Genomic DNA, 24433 nt, shown 5'->3' on the forward strand with positions numbered 1-24433 from the left:
AATTGTCAAAGAATACTTGATCTAAGCTCAAGGGTGGATCAAGGACATCTTAGAAGCCATTTAAGGCCCATGTTGAGAATAAAATGTAAGCCCTATGATGCTACAAACTAATTAAATGGATAAAAATCACTATAAAAATCACTAAAGTAATTCATTCCCCAGTGCAGGTGTAAATCTAGAGAACTGTACCTTGACAAGCTTCTCTCATTTCATGTGTGTAGCATAGACTTTTAGCATAACTTTCAACAGTGTGAAGCATTTGTAATACAGTCTAGAAAACCTATTTCTGTCTTCCAAATCAAGTTCACATGAGGTAAAGCCATTAAGCATTCAACCATGTCTACTAATTCAACTGAATACCCACTTTCAGCATCGACTAAGAACACTCTGTTACTTAGGAGATGAAGATAGTGTTTTACCCTGAATACAAATGAGTGTTCTGAAAACTACATTTAGCAAGAAAAACAGACCTTAATGCTTCCTGGTATAGCAATAAAATAAATTGAAGGCTTCTAAATGTTTATTTAGCAATACGTTTCTGTTGCAGTGGGATACATATTTGTCAATGCAGCTGGTGTCCATTGTGATCATCATGTTGTTTTAACAGAAGTTAGGAAGGAGGTCAAATTGTAATGTTGCACTAACTATAAATACTCACTAGCTGCCCACAACCCTGCACATAGAGTCTCTCCACAGTCTTCTCTAGTTCCCCTCTCTCCATCCCAGCTTCACTCTTGCAGGTGCCTTCCTGGTTATTTCCTCATAGGTGAGAAGAATTGTGACAGTCCTGATCTTCAACCAGCGCTGTCATTTTCTCAGCCAGGTAAGTAAACACCAAAGTATTAAATATGTTGATATCTGTTAGATTGATTCATCATTATTAGAATTTGACTGAACTGCTAAATTGATAGTTGTGATTGTTTTAAATTGTATAGTCAAACAAGGACCTGTGAAATCATCTGTGTTGTTTTCAGTGACAAGTCTCTCCATTATCAACACGTGACTGCAGGAAACACCTGACTACACCTTGACGGATCAACAAATTACACGTTGGTTAATTTAATGCAAAAGCTGCTGTTGAATTTCATTTACAAATGGAAAAAAAAACAAAAGCCAGTATTAGACAAACATTAGGATTCCATGAGTTTGTTAAAATAACGACCCCCCTAAAATGCTTTCACATGCGTATATCCAAATGCAGAAATAAAGTACTTCAGTAGAGATTACGTTTATTTAACTTCATACAAACATTCAACTGAAAAAGCAAAAATATTTCCCACCTTATTTAGAAACAAACTTGCAAGGCCACTCAGCTATTTGTGTTCATTTTATTCTATCCATACTTCCATAGCCAGTGCTGGTTGTATTGGAAACAATGTCTCCCCTCTGCCTTCCCAGTATGAATTTCCCTTGAAATCCCGAAATCCCACCAGGAAAGAAAAAAGCTTGCCCCCATGCTGCCCCTGTAATTTTCACTTACTGTCAAAAAAAAGGTCGCCAATGGAAAAGACTTTATGGTTATATTCCTGCTTGAAAAAACTAACATCACTTTCCCCAGTAAAAGAAATAAAATGCATTTTTACAAGTGATACCATCACTTATTACTAAATCCATGTGAACTGAATATACCATAATGATCTGTGCGAGCTCTATACACTCTGAGCACTGGACCCTTCTGCCACAGAATTAGTGCTGCCTGAGACTTCCAGGAAGTTGAATTCCTTGATGATGCCAGGAAAATCCTGCCACTTTTTAAATACTAACTTCTGCTGTGTACGCCTGTTGAGGAAGGCAAATCCATCTGTCTTCAGCAAAGGCAAAGACTGCAGACCTTTCCATGTTCCCATGATGCCCCAGTCACGGTTGCATTTACCACAGGATATCTTCTGTTTCATTTCGATGTCATCGTGGAACTTTGGCTTTGGGTGGGGCTTAAGGTTGCAGAGTGAACTGAAAGATTTACTGATGACAACCCTGTGATGTTCCTGCATTAAAAGAGGAAAGAGACAGCTCTTGAAACTTAGCACATATTGAAAACTAAGAACAGAACAATAGAGATCTTATACCACAAATGTTATTCAAAACTTATTGCAACCTAAATGTTTTGTTTAGGCCACATTTTAGTACAGTTCATGACTCCGAAGTTGACGTGAAGCAGAAAAGGGCACGCATAAGAAATGTTCAGATTAAGCCAAACCTGTCCTGTGTCTGCTCTATGGAGATAAAAAAGACATCCGACTATGATGACATCCATCTACTGTAGGACATTTTAAAAGCAAAATAAATTTAAAACCAATTTCCAAACCCTGAGTGGGTAGGATCACGAACCTCTAAGTGGCACTAGTCTTTGTGATGCTGCTCTGCTGAGTTCATTACCTGAAGGAGTCGAAGCTCGTCAGAGGTGCAAGCTGTGATAAAGCATGTTCCACAAAGTAGGTCATACACATCAGTATGCTTCTTTTTAGAAACTGCCATTTGCCTCTCAAAATCCCTCTTTTTCTTTTCATTCATCTGGATTTTCTTGATCTGACTCACAAGAGGAGAGAAGAATAAGTTGTTTTTTTTTGCAGCCACGCATTGCAAACTTACTGTATTTCCCTGAACCAAATTCTGCCCCTTTTGAACAAAAAACTAACAATAAAAATGAAACGTGTTTGTAAAAAATATCCCTTTTTATCCATAAACCAATAACACCAGATTTCTGAATCAATCAAGTCTTAATGTTTTAACATATTAATGACATTTTATGCAATGTATATGGGTAACTTTCAACAATAGTCTGTATGACTGACAGAAGGTCATACACACTGTGGTGTCACACAGGGTGTGTTCAATGTTGGGGCGGAGCTCACAATAGAGAGTGATGTGTTGCCTCAGCAACCACAGCTGAAGTTCACTACCAGCTGTGGGAGTGAGTGGTAATGAACCTCAGCTGTGGGAGTGGTTTGAGAGCATGCCGAACGCTTCCCTGAGAGAGACTGACTCGGGACTTGGGAGGGAATGGACGTGGGGGAACAGGGCCCCCGTATATGGAGGCTCGGCAGTGAGCAAGCCAGGCCACAACAGGACAGCAGAGGATGTGAGATGCTGCTGGAGGGGGTGATGTTAGGAGAAGCTGAACCCTGGTGTGCGACAGTCCCAGAGGGGCCCTGTGCAGAAAAAAACCCTGAAGGGACCGGAAACAGCAACAGTCCTGGGTGGGGACGATGCAGTAGATTAATAATAATAATAATAATAATAATAATAATAATAATAATAATAATAATAATAAACTTTATTTTATATAGCGCCTTTAAAGGTGGCTTCTCAAAGCGCTTTACAGGATGACAATAACAATAAATAAGAAGACTACAACAATAAATAAGAAAATTTCACAAGACAGGACACAATTATAATTACAACAATACAACAATAACAATAGAGGAGACCGTGGAAGATGGTATTAAGAAGAGCAGAGGGGTGAAGAATGGAAGCAGTTAAGTAAAGGCTTTTCTGAAAAGGAGGGTTTTGAGTCTGGATTTGAAGGAGTTTAGAGAAGGTGACTCTCTAATATCCTTGGGCAAGGAGTTCCAGAGCTTGGGGGCATAGCAGGAGAAGGCCCTGTCGCCCATACAATGTAGACGGGCTTGGGGGACAGTAAGGAGGGCAGAATTTGAAGAGCGGAGGTTGCGAGGTGGGGAGTAGGGCGCTAAAAGTTCAGACAGGTATTGAGGTGCCAAGCCATGTAAAGCCTTGTAGGTGAGCATGAGGATTTTAAAGTCTACGCGGAATTTGACCGGAAGCCAGTGCAAGGACTCCAGGATAGGAGTAATGTGAACACTTGCACTAGATCTGGTCAGGATTCTGGCTGCTGAATTTTGGACATACTGCAGCTTGTTCAGAGTAGATTTAGATACCCCAGGGAGCAGAGCATTGCAGTAGTCAATTCGAGAGAATACAAATATGTTGATCAGCTTTTCAGCCACAGTTAATGATAGCATAGGGCGTAGTCTTGCGATATTTCTAAGGTGAAAAAAAGATGTTTTGACAGTATGCTGTACATGTGGGTCGAATGTTAAGCCAGAATCGAATATAACCCCAAGGTTTTTTAATTTTGATTGGAGCTCAAGTACAGAGCCATCTACAGACAGGGTTACAGGACTGGCTTTACGAAGTTGATGGGGGGTACCAATAAGCATGACTTCAGTCTTGTCACAGTTAAGATGAAGGAAGTTTTCAGTCATCCAAATTTTTATGTCAGAGATGCAATTAGATAGAATAGAGACAGCCACATCAGTGTCGGGTTTGGTATGGATGTATATTTGAGTATCGTCAGCGTAAAAATGAAAGCTGAGGCCATGTGATCTTAAAAGCTGACCAAGTGGGAACATGTAAATGCTGAAGAGCAAGGGGCCCAGTATTGAGCCCTGAGGGACACCAGACTTGACAAGACCAATTTCAGACCTGTACCCATTGAGAGAGACAAAGTGACAGCGATCAGTGAGGTAAGACTTAAACCATTTGAGGGCAGTGTCAGAGACTCCAAACATAGTCTCAAGACGAGAAAGCAAGATGTTATGGTCAACAGTGTCAAAGGCAGCACTGAGATCAAGAAGGATGAGTATGGAAAGAGAACCAGAATCAGAAGCTATTAGGAGATCGTTGGTGACTTTGACTAGGGCGGTTTCTGTGCTGTGAAGTTGACGGAAGCCAGATTGGAGGGGTTCGAAAAGATTGTTTGTCATGAGGTGGTTATGTAACTGAAGTGTGACAGCACGTTCTAGAATTTTAGAGAGAAAGGGTAAGTTGGAGATGGGGCGAAAGTTGTTAAGATTGTCGAGAGCCATGTTAGGCTTCTTTGGCACTGGGGTAATAGCAGCAGTTTTGAGGACCATTGGTACAATGCCGGTGCTCAAGGATTCATGTATTATATTGAGGACAATGGGACAGAGAGAAGAGAAACAGGACTGGAATAAAGTGGTGGGAATGGGATCTAAAATAGATGTGGTGGGTTTCATGCGCGTAACTAATTTGTTTAGGGATGCTGAGTCAAGAAGAGAGAAGCTGGAGAGACGGGAACCAGAGAAGTTGGATGAGGAGGAAGGAGGTATGGAAATTATATCCGTAGTGGAGAGAATGTGATGCCGGATGTTGTCAATCTTAGAACTAAAGAAATCTAAGAATGTGTTGCAAAGTTGTGATGAGGCAGGTAATGTGGTGGGGCAGTTTGGCTTGAGCAGTCTGTTGATGGTGGAGAAAAGATGTCTGGGATTGTTTTGGTGATTTTCAATGATGTGAGAGAAGTAGGTGGATCTAGCAGACTCTATAGTAACCTTATAATCAGATAAGTAATCTCTCCAGGCCTGATAATGTACATTTAGGCCGGAAAGACGCCACCTATGATTATGGAGCCTTGCAACATCAAGAGATTTCAAGAGACAGCAGCCTGTTTAGAGTAAACGTGAGAGCAAGGCTGTTAGAGGCCCACTGGGTGAGAGTGAGTTTCTTTGTGTTAACGTAGAGTATGAGATAGAGTATGACTTGGTGTGGCGGAGAGACCCTCCCACAGGTGATACAGGGTACTGGGGGAGGGAGTAGCAAAGGCTGCCAGCCTTTGGTGAGGAGTGGTCCTCACACAAGGCACAGGGAAGGTGCACCAGCAGCTGCAACTCCACCACATGGAGCTTCAGAGTGAGGCACCAGGGAGGTCGTGTGTGGATCTTAGTGAGGGAAAGAGTGAGGAGTCTCGGCACTGAGTGACGTGCCCTGAAGAGACCCGGGTTGATAGTTAGAGAGCTCCGAGTGCAAGAGTGAAGTGCTGCAGACTCTGCGTGTGTGAGACCCAGCTTGGTTGCGTCAGGTGAGGACGCCGATGGCAGGAGGCGGACATGGAAGTCCAAGGGCTGACCGGTGGTGAGAGAACCAGAAGCCATCATAGACTGGGAGCAGGAGGGTCTGTGTTGATGGCTGTGAGCAAGAAGGCTCCCAGCAAGAGTGTCATCAAGGTTACGCTTGTCAAGCCTGGGTAACCACAAGCAAAGGCTCAGTGAGGGAGCCCCATACAGGACCTCGCCCATCATGGGCGAGGTGGCATGGTTGTGGTGCAGAGTTTGAGCCTGGGAATCTGCAAGTGAAAGGCCCAGAGTTCTCAGAGTTTGTGACGCCACACATCTGGGTTACCCAGAGTAAGAGGCCTATGTCAACACCACTCTCGCAGGAGAGTGCCTGTACAGATGTGGAAAAGTTCCACAGCAGACTAAAAAGGCTGGTGTTCGGAGCATTGGACATGTCTGTCTGTGTTCAAATGGCCGTCACAACCCCCAGGGCATCACAATTTTGACAAAATCTGTATTAATTTGCTATCCATGATATGTGAAATGTTAGCATGCAAGTTCTACAAAACTAATATATTTCTTCCATCCAGCCAATTTTTAAAGTAGTTAATTGATCCAAGGATCTGATCCATGTGCTTATCGAAAGAAGCAGGAGTATGTGTTTCAACAACATGGCTGGGTAGATTGTTCCATACTCTCACAATTCAACTAAACATTATCAAGGGTTTCCTTTAGCTTTGAGAAGCTCTGGAGGCCAGTAACACCAATGAACATATCCCTGTACGACCACTGTACAAGTTTTCCTTTAACAATTTATAATTCTAAATTCTGAGCCAATGCAATCAGTGAGGTGCTATTGGTGTTGATGAAATATACAAGATGTGAAGAAGGGGTTAACTGGAGTTTATGGCAGGAAAAGGAGATAACTGATAAGGATTCCAGATGCCAGCTAGGAAACACCCCAGGGAGGGTAATCTAAAACCCTGACCATTTGGCCAGAGTTTGTAAACTGGTCAAACACCGTGACCTCACCCCTTTACCATAAAAAGGAGCGATGTCAGAAGCAGCAGGAAAACACTACAGTATATAAACTGAAAGTTTGTACTGGCACTTTGAACAATACTTCGGTTTTGTTGTTCCTTGCATGCAACAAACTCTTCTGTTTAACTTCATCTCGGGATCCAGAACTTATTCTTTCTGTTACAACAGTGTTAAAAGACTTATATTTTAAAAAAGGAAAATAGTTTGTACTCTTTACTTTGGAATTCCTTTATGAATCTCCTAACAGTGAGCCACAGGCTTCTTGCGCACATCCTCAGCCAAAACCAGACTGGTTTCTGCAGTGCTGATATGCACTCCTTGAGATTCCAGGCCTTTTCTTTAAAAAATGAATAAGAATGTTCCGAAAGAAACTGTTAATATGTTACCTTAGATAAAAAGACTTCATGGTTAACTTTTTGTATTTCCTCAATGGACTCGTACACAATTTTCTCCTGCATGATATTGATCTGCTCTTTCACTGCATGCTCTGTCTTGCTGGTGATAAGAATACACCGGCTGTCTTTTGCCCTTCCACGGCCTGGAACACAAAGGATGCTTAGATTTGCTTTGTAGTGAGACTTGGTTTGTGTGTGATGCGCGCGTGCATGTCAATGTGCAGACAAAATGTGAGAATACCATAAAAATAAACTCCTGACAATCAGAGGTGGAGATAATCTCTAAAATAAGCTATAAGGCAGCTTCACGTAAATCCGACAGTGATAAAACTCTTTCACATCAGGTTTCATTTCAGTAAAGTAGAAAATATCAAATAGAGACCCAGTGCAATGTCCCCACAAAGACAGCATGAGCCTAAAGCAAAGTACTCAAAACGACATTTTGGCTACTGAAAGTACAAAATATACTTTGAAATATGTAGCAAACATCAAATAAAAAAGAAATCAAACGAGAAGTGATTTCAAAGTATAGTAATTGAGTTGACTTACCTCTGGTTTGAACCATTTTGATCACATTTCCAACATAGTCATACAGCAGTACCAAATTACATGTAACAATATCAATTCCTTCATCTGCCACGGAGGTGGCTATCAATAGCTTACTGCCTCCTTCACTTTTAAAGGCATCCAGAACAGCTTTTTGATTTGAGAGCGTCATACCTGAGGGAAACACACAGGGACCGAGGCTATCAGTTTCGTATTGTTATGGGGAGCATAAAAGAATCTGCCTTAGTGTCTCCTGACAGACTATTCAGCAAAACCAAGATCAGCAAACCCAGCTTCTTTAATGAAATGAAAACTCTCCAAAAGTAAGAAACTTCCTTACCTGATATATTGTCTGTTTTTCTGCGACCTATGAGAACCTTTGGCTTGAGGTGAGCTAATGCTGAAGTTTCCAATACCCACTGTTTAATTGCCTATAAAACCAAAAAGAAAAATCATAAATCAGTAGTGATAAAAAACATTTCTCATCTAGTTAATGCAGACCTGGACAAGGGATTGTAAAAAACAACAAGTCTAACAGCAAAGTTTTTTTTAACAAATATCGTTTCCTTGATTGCTATTACAATCGCCATCTAATAAACAATTAAATAACTATTTTGTCATTTTCCTTCCCACTTATTAACTGCCTCTCTATCCGTAGTTCAATACCAATTGCAGAAAAATTAGCATTGATTGATTCTCTTTGTTCCTAGAGTTTCTTCTGTGCCAGTAAAATAATTGAACCCCATGATAAGCAAGGCAAGCCACAAAGTGTACAATGTAGAGTGAAATCATAAAATAAAATTAAATGACATAATAAAAAAACTGTCCCTGGCCATTACAGAATATGTCAGTATCTGCTGAGGGGCACTTACACTCTTGATAGCTCATCCGTTTCAGTACCAGATGATGCCACTTTTAAATTCAGAGGTCTCTGCAGTGGGGATGCTAATTTCTCCATTACTTGTCTATAATACGGTTCTTGGGGTTTCTGCCCTTGCTGCTCCTGCCCTGCCAGTTAGTCCCGCCTGGGCGCGAACCCGGGTCTCTGGCGTCACGCAACGGGGAACTTGCCAGCTGAGCTAAAGGAGAACTCCCTCAGCCCAGTGGCTGAGATCCTCTGTTGTATGCAGGGGCATATTTGTTACATCTAGAAAAATCCATCCTTGGTTTTCCGTTCCTTAATGCCCATATGAGAATATATCAGTTCATACCTCTGCCAGTGCTCTGGTTTTGACAAAGAGGATGGTTCTTGTGCTGGGGTTGTACCTGTATTGCTCCTCAAAAACTAACTGCAGGTCCAACAACTTAGGATTCTCTTGAACCTTTTCACAGGCCAAGGCCTGCAGATCAGACCTCTTCTCTGCGCAAATACAAAGACAACACTGTTGAGACATTACATAGTACTATTCTTGTTTTCACTAGAACAGTATAGGAGCAAAGGCAATAAAGCTTTTTGATTTGCATTTTTTATTTAATTATCTTTCTGCACAGAGGAAAAGAAAGAAAAAGCAAATTTGAGCTTCAAAAATAAAATTAGACACAGCAGCGAGGACAAGCAATTCAAACAGTTTAGCTCAGAGATTAATAACCATTAGAAAAATGATCAGAGTAGAATTAAAACATTACCTTCAAAAATTCTGGCAAGTTTCTCATCTGTCTCATCAAAATATGCCGGGTCAAGGTTATTAAAATATTCCAGTAAGTACTTTAAAGCATCCACTACACGGGCATCTTCAGATATGATAAGGCAATCATTGTATTTCTGCAGCACAATCATAAAAAAATATTTTGATAGTCATACTGTTTAATGGTTACAAATTCAAATTGGAATATACAAATGACCAACCAGTCTTTTTTACTAGAAAGAAGGGCTTGACCATGAGTTTATATCATGGTAGCCAGACAGAATGGTGAGTCAGGCTAGTTAAGACTGAACCCCCTAAACTCTGTTCAGACTAGATTCCTGTATTAGTAGAGTAAAGTGTAAGTAACACAAAGGTACACTTATCCCGCCTGGTCAGCATGGCAGGTCATGGCTTACTCCCTCATTGAGGATGGTGAGATATGAGAATGTGGCCAGTGGCACATCCATTCCAGATGTGGGTGGAGCGGTGGCACTGTAGCTAAGGATCTGCACCTGTGGCTGGAAGACTTCCGGTTCAAATCCTGGAGACAGCAAAGGAATCCTACTCTTTTGGGCCCCTCAACAAAGCTCCAGGGGTGTCGTATAAATGGCTGACCCTGTGCTCTGACCCTAAGCTTCTCTCTCCCTGTCTTTGTTCCTGTGTGTCTCATGGTATATGGGAAGCTGGGATATGTGAAAAGACAAATTCCTAATGCAAGAAATTGTATATGGCTAATAATGTGATCTTATCTTATCTCATGGCCCATCTGACCACCATGGCAGCTGGTCCACCATTTAAAACAAGGAAATTTATTTTTTACTTATCAGATGTTTCGCCAAATTCAGGTACTTTTGGTATTCAAGGGTACAGAGACCTGGTCCCATTTCTCGCCACTTACCCTCAAGTGCTCTGTGCAGGTGACCAGCTTCCTGCACACCTGCCTCTCCATCTCCTCATCCTCAAGCTTCAGCACCCTGCAGCTCCTCTGAACCTCCACTATCCACTGCTCGTACATCTGGCTGCCACGTGTGCTCATGGGGATTTTTGTCAAGGCCTCTGGAACAGAACAAGAGCCTGATATTGCTAGTAAATGGTTCAAAAGAAGCCCCCCTCCAGGATAGTGAAATGACCATACAAATGTGATACAGTATTTGTATGTTGGCTATTGTTGATCACAATGATAGTGGTGTTTACACGCTAAGGATGTTGGGGGAAGAGAGGGGGCACAGCGTTCTAAACTTCAATAATTCAACTCAGTACTCTGAAGAAACCAGAATTAAAGAACCTTCCAACTTCATGGCAGGTTCCTTATTTTGGGAACAGAACAGTCAGTTTTCCAGTGTGTACTGAGTTTGGTTTGCTGACATGCAGATAGTTCCGAGAGTGCGTGAGGTATCCTAAATCCTTGAAAAATGGAAAGGAACTTATACTTGAATTTGTGTGATGACAAAATTGTGGACAGAACTCAATTGGTGTCCTTATCAGGGAAAGGACAAGGGAAAAAAATATTATTTTCTGCCAATCATAAATGAAATGCTAATTTGAACCATGGTCCACATAATAAGGTTAACTACAACCTTGTTGTAGGTTACTACAGTAAACTTTGTTTATAAATCCATTTAGTTTTAGTATTACTTCCCAATGTCATGCTTTAAGATATCTTTTGGTATTTTAACATGGCTTATTGTTATTTAATTATTTTTCACTATCCTGTACTCTCGATGTGTGTTTCAATGTTTTATTAAAGTAGAATTTAATAAGGGAATTTCTGTATTATGAACTTTTCCCAATTAACAAATGTTAACATGTTTGCCTGGCCTCCCCATACAGCCCTGCAGAAAATGCTGGAGAGAAGGTTTTTGTACAGTATGTACCGTCTGGGGTTATTAATGGTTGTTAATGTAGACAAACTGAAGGAGGCTATGAAGATGTGGGTAAGCTTTTGGTATAACAAAATGTTTTAAAGAATTTCAAATTTCTTTATGCACTCTCACTTACCTAGATTGTATGTTTTTGCCACAATGGACTCCACATGAGCCATCAGTCCCAACACAATATCCATGAACGGGTTGCAAGCCCGAGACTTCACAATTCTAGTATCTGACAGGAGAAGAAGGATGGAGACATTAAAACACTCCACAACGACATAAATCTTCACACTGAAGAGTAGGAAATCAATACACAAAATCTGTTTTAGGACGAGTGAATATAGCGCAATTGTTGGGATCAGAAAAGATGATAGAAGCAATTTTATTTATTTTTCCCTGTGTATTTCTCTTATGTAAGTGTAACATGTAGATCACCATTACTTCACTTGTTGAGATTTTATAATTATGGATATAATCCAGGATAAATCTCTAGGGTGCACCCAAGAATTAGGATACTGAAAGGATTATGGAGTGTTTTAGTCAAAATTTGGCTTAACCCTATTGTCTGAGGGCTAACCTCCTGGCCATAGGACAAGGAGGCTGGGACCTCCATTCAGAGTGAGGAATGACCAAGGAACAGCTGCAAATGTGGAGACGGTGTTGAGGTCTGATACAAAAAGACATATGTGAGAGAGATGGGAATAACGTATAGGATTTATAATGTTTTAGGAAATTATCCGGGTGTGATTAATTATTACTGAGAGCTGACTCTGATTGAACTAGGTTGTTGTCATCCATCCTGAACTTTCAGGTTTCAGATAAACTCCATTAAGTGTCCTTTATTTTAATCTTTAGTCCCTTTTGTCAACCCTGATGAACATTTTGTTTATTTAAAAAGCCATGTAAAAAGATCTTACGCAGCATCTACAGTATATTTGTTGAGTGGAACATTCCCAGTAACCAGTCTGACAGAAACAAATCTCACCACCTGCAGCTGAACGTTTATAATATAAGGAAACAGTGACTCAAAAATGTTAAGCAGAGAAAGCCACATGTGCTTTTGGTTGTAACAAAAAAGGGTCATTATCACACTTTTTAGTTGTAGCCAATAAATTGGAAATAGATGCTCCTTTTATGCCCATTGGATTAAGAAAACATTAGATAAACCTGGCTTGGAGATATCCGCATAAGAAATAGAAGGTTAATTGTATTTTCAAAAACAGGACTAATGCTGATGTGGCCAGTTCCTTACATAATTTATGGTACAATATTTTGTATAAAATGTTTATTTTGGCATATTATTATATAATTATATATTGCCAGGAATGAAGTAATATATTTTTTCTTTTTATATGTAATTAATTAGTATCTTTATTACATGCAAATTAAATCTTAAATCTTCTGTAAAAAGTCCTATACTAAAAAAATAAATAAAGAAAAGGACCTTGCTGAAAAATGGTTTACCTTTGTGTGGTACAATGACGTGTGCTCTGAGCTCCTCCACATGCTTGATGACAGTGGAAATGGTGTCAGTGTCCAGACTGGCACACAGGTTGTAAATATGCTCACGGATGCCATGCTCATTCTTGGATTTACCAGTTCCAACAGATGCTGTTAAACCGACAATCTGGAATGAAAAAAAAGAGGTCAGTAAATCAGCAGTTCAGGACTGTGTTTAAAAAGCATAGTATCTGTACTTTTGAGAGTCTGACTAGATATACCATGCAGCTCACAAATGGCAACCCACTGAAGCTCAGCAGGTGTGAGCCTGGTCAGCATCTGGATGGGAGATATCCTGGAAAGACTAATGTTGCTGCTGGAAGAGGTGTTAGAGGGACCAGTAGGGGGTGCTCACCCTGCTGTCTGTGTGGGTCCTAATGCCCCAGTATAGTGACAGGGACACTATACTGTAAAAAGGTGCTGTCCTTCAGATGAGATGTAAAACCGAGGCCCTGACTCTATGCAGTCAAATCCCAGGTTGTTTCTCGAAAGGAGTAGGGGTGTTGCCAAATCCTGGCTAAATTTCACATTGAACTTTACCAGTCATAGCCTCCTTATAACCCCAATTTATGACTTGGCTTCATCACTCTGTTCTCCTCCCCACTGATAGTTGGTGTGTTTTGTGAGCGTACTGTCCTGGTGCACTATGGCTGCCGTTGCATCATCCAGGTGGGTGCTGCACATTGGTGAAGTCCCCATTACCTGTAAAGCTTTTTGAATGGAGTGTCCAGAAAAGTGCTACGTAAGAGTAATTATTATTATTGTTGTTATTGTTAAGTAGCAGTAGTAACCTATGAGAATGTGACTTAGTGCATTCTCTTGTATGATGTCACAATAAGCAAAACTGTTTTTTTTAAATGGCTCTTAAGGTGTGACAGCACATTTGGAGTTGATAAAAGATTAATCACCATTGATTTGATTTGTACTATTTGATCTTGCAGTGTTATGGAACTTGAGCTGTAAAATATTAAGAGTTGCAGTGAAAGTGGACATTGCTATTACAGTATCGCCTTTGAAATAATCATCATACTGACTTGAAGAAGAGGCTTGAATGCATCATTGTTCCATAGGGGAAGGTCACTGTGGGATCACAACTGTTTAGAGCTGCTTCTTGTGACAAGAGAACAGTGTTTCCATACAGTTCCTCCTCAGAGCACCGATTGTACTTTATAAATTACAGTTGTTTGGATAACGTAATTCACATAACCTGAGTTCTGAACTCAACTAGGAGACGAAGACAAAGAGTACCGTAAGGATAATGTCAGATGTCCTGAGAACAAACAACAAGGATTACTTCAGTATATTTTCAGCCCAAAGTGCTGCTTAATTAACAGCTGTATTTTAGAAGTGTTTTTGTGAAGATACTTCTTGTGCAACATTTTGGAAAACTTGTCAGCAGTATAGCTACACCATTTTGTATTGTAAGTGACTGGAAGAGGTCAGTTAGGCAGCAGTTCAAATGGAGCTTAGGTTTTAGTTTTGGTGTTTTGGTTGGTTGTTGATTTGCCACACTGTAAATACATTGCACTGAATTTGGAACACCATGGCTATATTTGCGTATCTAGTTTCCTGGACCCACCTATGTTAAAGATCCCATAATGACAATCTAAGACCAGATTGTCACATCATGTAAACAGTGATTGAAATAATTCTGGTAACACAACCTGTGGGAGTGGTGCTGCTGGATTTCCTAGCTTGGTGTCCATGTACATTTTCATGATGGCACTGTAGGAGTGGTTCTTGATTGTGTTGTGGCACTCGTCGAAGAAGATGAGGGTGAAAGTGGACAACCCAGGGATGTTGTAATTCTCCAGGTTCATCTCCAGGATCTTGGGAGTCATCACCACAATGTCGTAACTCTCCACGCCAACAGAAACTGCCATGGCTGAAGTACTTTCTCCAAAGAGACCAGTTACTTCATACCTACAGATCCAGAAACCACAAAACATTATTCCTCCAGCAGAAAGATGATACATCAACAACTATGGTCACACGACTGGTATGAAACAAGAAGGAGAACATATTTCTATAAACTGTAACATACAGATGGAAAATGAAATAAAAAATTACATACAGCATGGTGTGAGACAACAAATGTGCAGCAATCCCTTGATATACGAGTAACTGTTACATTAGTTTTCCTTTTTACAACATAGTACTTCCTGTTTTTCTTCATTTCATTTAATGAGCTGGGCTCTTTCTAAAGCACTGGTGAGCTACTTCGTTTCTCACATCTTAGCAGATGAGGAATTTTTTTTTTATTTTTTCATTAAATCTGATTTTTTAAATAATAAACACTTGTGTGTGTTAAATGCATATAGAGGGTAGGACCTAATGTTTATCCATTTGCTAACACCTGTTACAATGTGGCTACTGTTGTTTATGCTTTGGCTAACGACTATAAGCATGTTACTCAAATAATTAACCAGTAATGGAAATGTTTTCAACTTTTGTTCTGTGATCCATTAAGGTGAAATTTGGAACATGTTTGAGTTTTGGAACTAAACACAGATAATAACATGGGAAATATTAGGGATTTAATTTATATTATATGTGTTTCCACCTTAGGAGCAGTGTTCGAGGAACAAATTAAGCTTGTATAATGAGGGATTACTGTATTATTCATTTGTCTACTAGTTTACTGAAATACACTGCAGTCTATAGTGTTATAGTCTCATCCATGCTGTGATTCTCATAGGGAGAAAAGCCTGGGAAGAGTGACACTCAGTGGGAGATAGAGGGGATAAACAGTCATAAATTTAAGAAAATGAATCATCAAAGGTCTGATTAATGGTGGAAGAGAGCCTAAGTGTCACCTTCACCTTTCCTCCTGAGTTTTGCATTGTAGCTTATAATAATTATAATTAGATAACTGTAAAAAACATTAATGAGGAAGCGTTGACAGCACCTTTTTCACGACTATACAGTATAAATGCAGAGGGATATGCTGATATGGGGACGTGAATTTCTTCCTAAGCCAGTTTCAGGAACTGTAACCTTCTTTCCTCTAAACTTAAAATGTACATGTTAGTAGTTAGTAGTGAGTCACACTCCCCAGTATTTCTTTGTCTGAGCCCAAATCAAGTACAACAAAACCAGTATTTCTCCACTGTTTTATTCTCAAAATCTGGAGGCTGTTGAGGGTTTTATGCTGTGCTCTGTTGCCACCTGCTGGAGATTCTAGTGATGCTTTACATTTCGCATGTAGCAAAAAGTCCTGAAAAAATACTGCAAAGCCTTTGCTCTATGGCATAGAATAGATTAAAGAAGAAATAGAAGCACCCTTGTATACTATAGAATGAAAATGTGAAATCACTGGGAACTGTTTCAAACAATATTTAAAGTGTGTAACTTGTAGGAAGAGTAGGAAATCCATATAGAAAAGCTAATTCAACTATTTAAAGACAGGCCATATAAAGCCAATATGTTTAGTCATGCTAATTATGTTCCAGATATCATACAAACATCAGAAAACAAGGGTTGCAATGGTACAAAACTTACTCCGTGTTACCAAAGTACTTCTGAAACAGGTCCATCTGTTGCTGGCAGAGTGGGATAGTGTTTGCCAAGAAAGCAACTTTCTTCTTTTGTTCCTCTGTGCCCTGTTTCAGGTGCTGCGAGCAGATCTCAACTGCAACAACAGTCTTCCCAGAACCTAGTCCAACAGATGTCTTATGAGCCGGATGACACACTAACCCTTTGAAAAGATAATGAGAATCTTGGGTGTTCTCACCTGTCGGAGCGCATATGATGGTATTTTTGCCTTTCAGAGCTGGTTCAGCTAATTCCACTTGATAATCTCTCAGTTTAGCCAGCCTGGGGGCAACTTCAAAGTCATACCGTGGTTTTTTAAGTGCTTCTTCTTGTGGATCGTAGAAAAAGAAAAATAAGAATGTCATCAATTTCCTATAATATAGTTTCCAGTTCCCTTTATAATTCACAAATCAGAGTGATCATGCAAGCAGTAAAACATCAGATTATTGTCGCACACATTCACATTCATAACATTACTTATATTGTCCTTATTAATCATGAAAAGACTAACCTGTGTTAGGATCTAAACTTTCCATTTCTGCTTCTTCACTGTAAGACATTTCCATTTCTTGTTCATCCCCACTCTGGTCATCAGTATCTGAAAATTAAAACCAAAGGCAAGTTTTAGTAATCACCTGGAAATGGTGATTCAGCTTTGGAAAAATAATTAACATATTTCTGTAACATTAACAAAATTATTTCTTAAGGAGGACAAAAAGACATAGGGAACAGGAGTCACTGTTAGTAAGCACTTCTTCTTTGTAATTTCTGTTTTAAAAAGCCTGGGCACCCCCAAACAGCTAATTATCTCTTCACTGAAGTGTTCTTGAGATGCTGGCTGAATATAAACATGCTCTTTGGTACACAGAGAAACCATTTTTCTTTTCGGAGAAAGCGATATTTTAAATAAGTATTCCAAAGGTGAAACTAGAGTCTGGTTGCCTAAAGCTGGTAAATAGTTTGGAGGAACTTTGCTCATTTTTGAGGTTTTCTAAATCCTCGGGGTCCTGAAATTGATCATGACCCTGCAAGTCCTGATCAATTTCACAAAGCTTGACTTTAATAAGACAGGGCCTTGCCAGTTCGGGAAACTCAGGACATTAGCCTTCCCATGTGTACACCTTGCCTTAGGAGGAATATGCATCTTAGGCAATTTTGCTGAAGTCTTCAGCATATACTTTTTAATATGATGGTTACCTTATTATGGATGCACGACATAATCAATGATTACTTCCAAACCTTTTGTCTGTACTTTGTACAAGTAAATAATATTTTAAAACTTGAGATTGAAATGTATATTAGAATTAATGAAACACACACCTACTACATGCACTGCAAAATTCCCACAGTCTCTAAATACACGCACAGATGTTATAATAAAGGGTTTGCGTCTAGACAACCTAGACATACCTGCATATAATGAATGTATATTTATTGAAGTTGCTGACTTCAACAGACACAGCATGAGCCTTTTTTTCTAGATTGAAGAGATTTACAGCAGACAATAAAGAATTTGTTCTTACCACCTCGTTCATCCAGGACACAAACTAAACTGGAATATCTGCCAGCAGCCAGTGAATCCACAAAGGCGTTATACCACTTTGGATTGTCCGACCTGAGCAGAAAATCTAACAGTTTGGACATTCCATGATGTGCTCCAAATCGTTCTGTTACCTGATTGAAGAAACAGGTCAACAAGAACCATTTTAGTAAGACATTCAAAAGTGTACATGCGCAACAACAATGCTAATGATTTATTTTGATTAATATCATGTGTTATTCAATTGGCCAGCATGTTATAGCATTTGCCATCTGACACTCACAGAGCTCCACAGTGCCCTACAGAAGAGTTTGGACAGATTGACAAGCAGTGCATCTTTCTCACTGACAATCATTACAAGATTACAGGTGCTCAGCATGGCAATCCAAGGAAATCCTTACGCAAGATAGCCTGACCACAATGGCTGGCGCTCAGCTGGAAACTTGGTCGGTGTCTCTCATGATGCAGCTACAGCTCAAACCAGTGGATTCTGGATTATAAGGCTGATACTCTTGGAATGATATGGCCAGCAGCTATATCACCCTGCAACTCACAACTGGCACCCCAGTGAATCTTAGCAGTTGTACGCCTGGTCAGTACCTGGGCCTCCTGGACCTCTAAGAGATCCTCTGAGACCTCCTGGAAAAACGAAGGTTTAGTGGGGCCAGTAGGGGGTGCTCACTCTCATGGTTTGGTGGGTCCTAATGCCCAGTATAGTGATGGGGACACTAAACTGTAAAAAGGCGCCACGCTTTGAATGAGATGTTAAACCAAGGTCCTGAATCTCTGTGGTCATTAAATATCCTAGGGCATTTCTCAAATAGAGTAGGGGGGTTACCCCAGCATCCTGGTCCAATTTCCCATCAGCCTTTACAAATCATGGCCTCCTAATAATCCCCATCTATGAATTGGCTTCATCACTCTTCATTTCTTCCCCACCGACAGCGGATGTGTGGTGAGTGTACTGGCGCACAATGGCTGCTGTCACATCATCCAGGTGGGTACTGCATATTGGTGGTGGAGGGGAGTCCACATTACCTGTAAAGCGCTTTGAATGTACGTCCAGAAAAGCACTACATATGTGTAAGGAGTTATTATTATTATTATTATTATTATTATTATTATTATTATTATTATTAAGCAACAATGGAACCATACAACAATGGCAGTTTTATCAGTTCTTTGAAAATTACTTTGGAAAAAAGGAAAACAAATCACAAGAAAGCCCGAAGCAAAAATGCTTGACTACATTTTTTTAAGCACACTTACCTGCTCTATCTCCTCTCTCTGGGCTTGTAAGAGCCCCTCATGGAGGTGCAAAAGAATGTCCTTGGGGTGGACATCATGTCGCAGTGAGGGACTTAACTTCCTCACCAGCTCCTTGTTTACATTTGCTTTTTCTATTGCTGTGAAATCACTGGACTCGAGGGCTTCTGAAAGGTCATTGTAACCTAGGCAACAGGAGAAAGACATACACTGTGAGAACAGAGACACCATATTGGGATTGGCATGGGCAGGACAATTCCAGAGAGTGGTAAATATTTGAGAAAATATTGGGAAATCTTGGCTCAAATACCAGCCTGCCCACCATTTTAACAACACTTCATTATTACAGACTGCCTTCATTCTTTTACATTACAGTGTAATTAACAAATCATTTCATTACAATTAAGAAACTAACATAATTAGCTCTTTCACCAAATGTGATAACCTTTACATCAGAATCAAATTACTCCTTCTCATTTGACCTTCCACATAAAATGACACTTTACACTTTACACAACAGCTGAACAAGGTAAATTCATATAAAAAGCAGAGGACAAAACAATAATTTGCAAGTTTGCGGTCTATAGCTTTTGTATTTGCATGGAGATGTGGTTGAATATATGAGATCTTTATGAAAGACAAGAGGGACCAAATTACATACCAGCATTACTGAGACTGTCAAGGAACATGCGGTACCAGCCTGGTGCTTCCACACTGAGGATTAGATCCATCAGGAGCGAGGCTGCCTGGGTCAGGCCTTCCTGGGTTTCTCGAGCTTTGATGCGCTCAACCTCATCTGGGAAAAGCACACACAGTAAATCTCGTCTTTGAGGGAACAGTGGGGTGCAGAAAGGAGATTAAACATTTGGTCTCAATATCACCACTGTCCTCCAATATGCAGCAGAACTTGGAAATCACAATGTGAAGAGCCAAAGTGCTGCACCCCTGTATGACATGAACAGAAGATTAAATAGAGTAGGGCTGGAAGCATAAATGAACATACAAATCTCACACAGATAGCACCGCAACAAAACAGTGGGTCCCTGAGTGCATTTCCTGGATTTAGTTCATATGTTCTCCCTGTGTTCTCATGGGTTTCTGAGAGGGCCTTCCACAGTCCAGAGACTTGTAGGCTAATTGGGTTCTGTAACAAATGGCACTGGTGTGAGTTTGTGTCAGTGTCTGCCCAGTGATGGATTAATATCCTGTCCAGGGAGTATCCTGCTTTGTATCCTTTGCTTGCTGTGAGAAAGCAGTGAGAAAATGGCTGGATGGCCTTAATATTGGCATCACTGTACTTAGAGTACTCCATACACATTGAGATAAAAGTACAGAGAATAAAGTCATATTTCTATACATTTTCCTTACTTAGATGCTAACCTTTTTCCATGGTCTTATTTAACTTAAAATCATGAAAGTTATAGATGTTCCGTGCTCAGCTAATATAACCCAACAAATTTTCATTTACTTTACTACTGCCAAGAGTAGCTTCACACATTTATCCTGCAAAAATCTCAGGCATCTTAGACACAATATGGTATTGCCATCTTCAGTACCTTGTAAAATTATTCAGTTCATTCCAATATTCAATTTTGTTGAATAACAAATTATGTACATAATTTTCTAAAGTACAAAGAAGATTGAAAAAAACACTAAGTGGCAAGACTTTTTGGATTGTCCGACCTGAAAATTGCTGTATATCACTGATTCCGAACCCATGTGATGTAACTCAAGCTAGTTTGAAAATATGCATTGGTGGGGTGGCACAGAGGCACAGCACTAGGGCCCTTGATTCAATTCCAGACCTTGGGTGCTATCTGTGTAGACTGTGTATGTTCTCCTTGAGTTCACATGGGTTTTTGCTGGGTGCTCCGGTTTCCTCCCACAGTCTACAAAAGCATACTGGTAGGCTAATTGGCTTCTGGGAACATTGGCCCTGGAACAGCATGAGTGTGCATGTTTGTGTCCGTGTGCACACTGCGATGGACTTATTTCCCACACAGGGTGTATCCTGCTTATTGGGATATATTTTGACTACCCCACGACACTAAATTGGATGAAGCAATTAGAAAATGAATGGATGGAAAAACTGCACCATCCCAGTGTGCACAGCTGGTAGTCTTTTCTGTAGCTAACATATTTACACCAAGGATTCACAGCTGTAAATGCTGCCAAAGGTACGTTTATCAAATATTGACTCAGGGAGGGTCAGTACTTATGCAATGAACATATTTTAGTTTTTGATTTTTCTTTGTTGACATTTATGTTTTTGCCTATAAATAATCAGTTGGAGCATTCAAAGTTTCATTAAAATATTAACTTTGAAAAACCATTAATCACTTGTAATAAAAAAAAGTTCATTGGAAGGGGGTGAATACTTTTGAAAGGCATTGTATATGATTTCTTATTTTTTTCTGTTTTCCATCTTACACCTTATGTTTTTGCTACTGTACCTGCGTGAAACACTCAACACCTCCTTCCAAAACATTCAGTTTTGAGGAGAGGATAACATGAATAAATTCACCTTGAGAGTTTTGTTTTCTGAAATGCAGGAAGGTTTATATACAGTATATGCGAAAATGGATATCCAAACATACAACGACAGATCAACAAATACAACAAACCAAACAATATCGATTACATAAATACCTTTTTTTTGTTATCACGCAAAGTTTTGAAACAAAAAGTGAAGCTGAAAATAACGACTACATATTTTGAGTATATGAGCACGCTTTATAGAATCGTTCAAGTAAAACCTCTCGGGAATTCGTATTCAATCTGCCACTATCAAACAGTACAATGTTACAGTCGACATTGTACAACCCAATATTGTACTTTGTGAAATTTAGTATGTTAAAGTCTTTTCTTGGGTCAATCATTAAATTGGTCTTGATATTATCTCCTTTAACCCGGCCTTGGATTACACCAATGACTTTCAGTTTACTCTGGATAATTGTGATCTTATTGTCGCTGTGAGAGGTGCAGTACAGCACTCCATGGACTTCTTGGGTCAATCATTAAATGATTAAATTGGTCTTGATATTATCTCCTTTAACCCGGCCTTGGATTACACCAATGACTTTCAGTTTACTCTGGATAATTGTGATCTTATTGTCGCTGTGAGAGGTGCAGTACAACACTCCATCTGGAGAAGCACAGACATATTCAATAGCAGCTCCCAGACGAGGCAGGAAATCCTTTCTAGTTTAGTATGTAAGAGTAAATGTAAATGTCGTTATTAAAGCTTAAGTATATTTAATTAAAGCTTAAATATACATCATTTATAATTCAATACTATTGGACATTTTGTAGGCAAATACATACAGTAGTGGTAATTTACAGAGCAAAACATTGTTATTTTCCGAACACCATCAATTTGTGCATAAACCAAGCTGGTCAACAAGCTTGTCACTGCAATATATAATTCACATTGATCAGAATTCTCAAGCCTTTTAATCACAACTGAGCTATGTATGAGCAGTCTATATGTGTTGAAGTCCGTATCGTCATATTTACCTACTATTGTATAGTAGGTATATAATTAGGTAGGTATATGATTATATAATCAACTCATTGTCTTATGGTCCTCATAATTTACATCGTCATTTTTAACTCTTTACACGCTTATACAAATAAAAGGCACGTATTGTATATATTGTATTACAAATTACAGATGAGAAGTAACTGTCAGCTGTCAACTGTAAAATTGCTAAAACGTGAGTACAATGTAGCCGTATCATTGTATTTGTGTATGTCCGCAAACATTCAGGTGCACACAACAGTAATTCAATATCTATTTAAGTCTAAATATCCAGCAATTATCTTTTTCAAATGACTATGACTTTAAAAAAACCGATCTTGCGTTAATTTATATTTTAATACCCTCAGACAATTACTAGATACATCTACAGTACACTAAGTGCTTGAAAATGAAAATACGTTAACATACCTTGTTTAAAAAAATCCAGGTACTGCAATATACACGACGGTTGAATTATTTCAGTTATATATTTTTTATATCGCTGTAAAATCTCTTTTTCACTCATCTTCTAATGAGTCTGGAAAAGAAGTACAATGGTTCCTCTTGTCTCTTCAATTAAGTTTCGTTTCCCCAGATCGTCCAAACCGGTCATACAAGTATTGTATTGCTTTCTCTTTTGTATAATATCCCTACGTCATCTGCCAAGCTTAATATTATTTTTCACTTATACACTACTTCCCCAAACCGGATCATGACCCGTAACCGTTTTTTTTCAGTTGCTTTTTAATGTAGCGGTGTTTTATTGTGGTGTAGTCAAAATGCTATACTCACAAGTCCAGTATAAAAAAACAACAAAGTTCAGTCATCGCGCATCATTTGCTTTTCATCATCAGTTTGTTACCTGTATATGGTATGTGACAATTTACAGATAGCATCCCCAGATTCCAGGATACTTTAGCTTTTTAACTTTGTACTTTGTAGCAGACTACACTACCTAGTAATTTTAAGGGTGCACGTTCTCTCTTTCCCTGCAGCAGGTTCTTTATATCTCCTAAACCACCAGTGCACCCACATATACAAGACAAGACAGTCACCCTACATAGCATCCCTTTTTATTACAAATAATTTAGCAGTTACAATATATCTCACTGCCTACCCGCCACACAGACCAGAACATAACCCATCCACAAGGGACACACACAGACAAGCACAAGAACCCCATGGACCCCAATTACCAAAGCCAAATGTCCCAAAGGAGAAGCCCAGCATTGCCATTCTCCTTTAGTTTTTTGTTTTTTGCAATCTCTTCAGTCCCTGCCGTCCCGAACAAAGTGGCTCCTTATGACAGAGAGAGAGAGAGGAGTTTTTTTGCTATATGTACATGTATGCTAGGATTCATAGTTGTGCTGTTCTCTCAGGATGTACACAGTACAATACCAAACAGTAAATAATAATAAACAAATAACAGCAGTAAATAATAAATAACAACAGTACAACAAATCACACCAACATACAGGGGATAGTACAGAACAATAAACCCAGAGGAATGTTTTGCACTCTGTGAGACTAATGCTGTTTACATTAAATACAGAATTATTACCTCCTGGATGCAGCCATGGGTTCAGTTCTGGAATGGGAGTGCTATCTGCATAGAGCTTGCATGTTTGCATCATGTTCATGTGGGTTTCCTCCGGGTGCTCCAGTTTCCTCCCGCAGTCCAGAGATATACTGGTAGGCTTCTGAGAAACTTGCCTTGTGTGAGTGCGTTTGTGTCTGTCCTGCGAATGGACTGGCATCTCCAAGCTGTTCGCTGTCTTGCACCTG

The 24433-nt window shown here is 39.6% G+C and overlaps 1 protein-coding gene across 4 annotated transcripts; it reads right to left on the reverse strand.

The window, feature by feature from the left end:
• Positions 1–1212: 1212 nt before the first annotated feature.
• On the reverse strand, positions 1213–24433 carry LOC102684584 (antiviral innate immune response receptor RIG-I-like). Of its 4 annotated transcripts, none has more exons than XM_069187166.1 (18): positions 24210–24433; positions 19790–19924; positions 19132–19313; positions 17846–17996; positions 16834–16920; positions 16522–16647; positions 16290–16443; positions 14453–14711; positions 12753–12915; positions 11419–11520; positions 10319–10476; positions 9422–9557; positions 9007–9155; positions 8136–8226; positions 7799–7969; positions 7241–7392; positions 2377–2526; positions 1213–1985 (listed from the first exon to the last, which is right to left on the reverse strand). In XM_069187166.1, the coding sequence occupies exons 1-18, from the start codon at positions 24403–24405 to the stop codon at positions 1650–1652; spliced, it is 2898 nt and encodes a 965-aa protein (XP_069043267.1). In that variant the 5' UTR covers positions 24406–24433; the 3' UTR covers positions 1213–1649. The 4 variants fall into 4 exon arrangements, with proteins under 4 accessions (XP_069043267.1, XP_069043266.1, XP_015219694.1 ...); XM_069187165.1 differs by having other exon boundaries at positions 16522–16650; positions 24210–24432; XM_015364208.2 differs by lacking the exon at positions 24210–24433 and adding an exon at positions 23078–23511.

This window comes from Lepisosteus oculatus, chromosome 3, assembly GCF_040954835.1.
Source record: "Lepisosteus oculatus isolate fLepOcu1 chromosome 3, fLepOcu1.hap2, whole genome shotgun sequence".
Classification (NCBI taxonomy): Eukaryota; Metazoa; Chordata; class Actinopteri; order Semionotiformes; family Lepisosteidae; genus Lepisosteus; species Lepisosteus oculatus.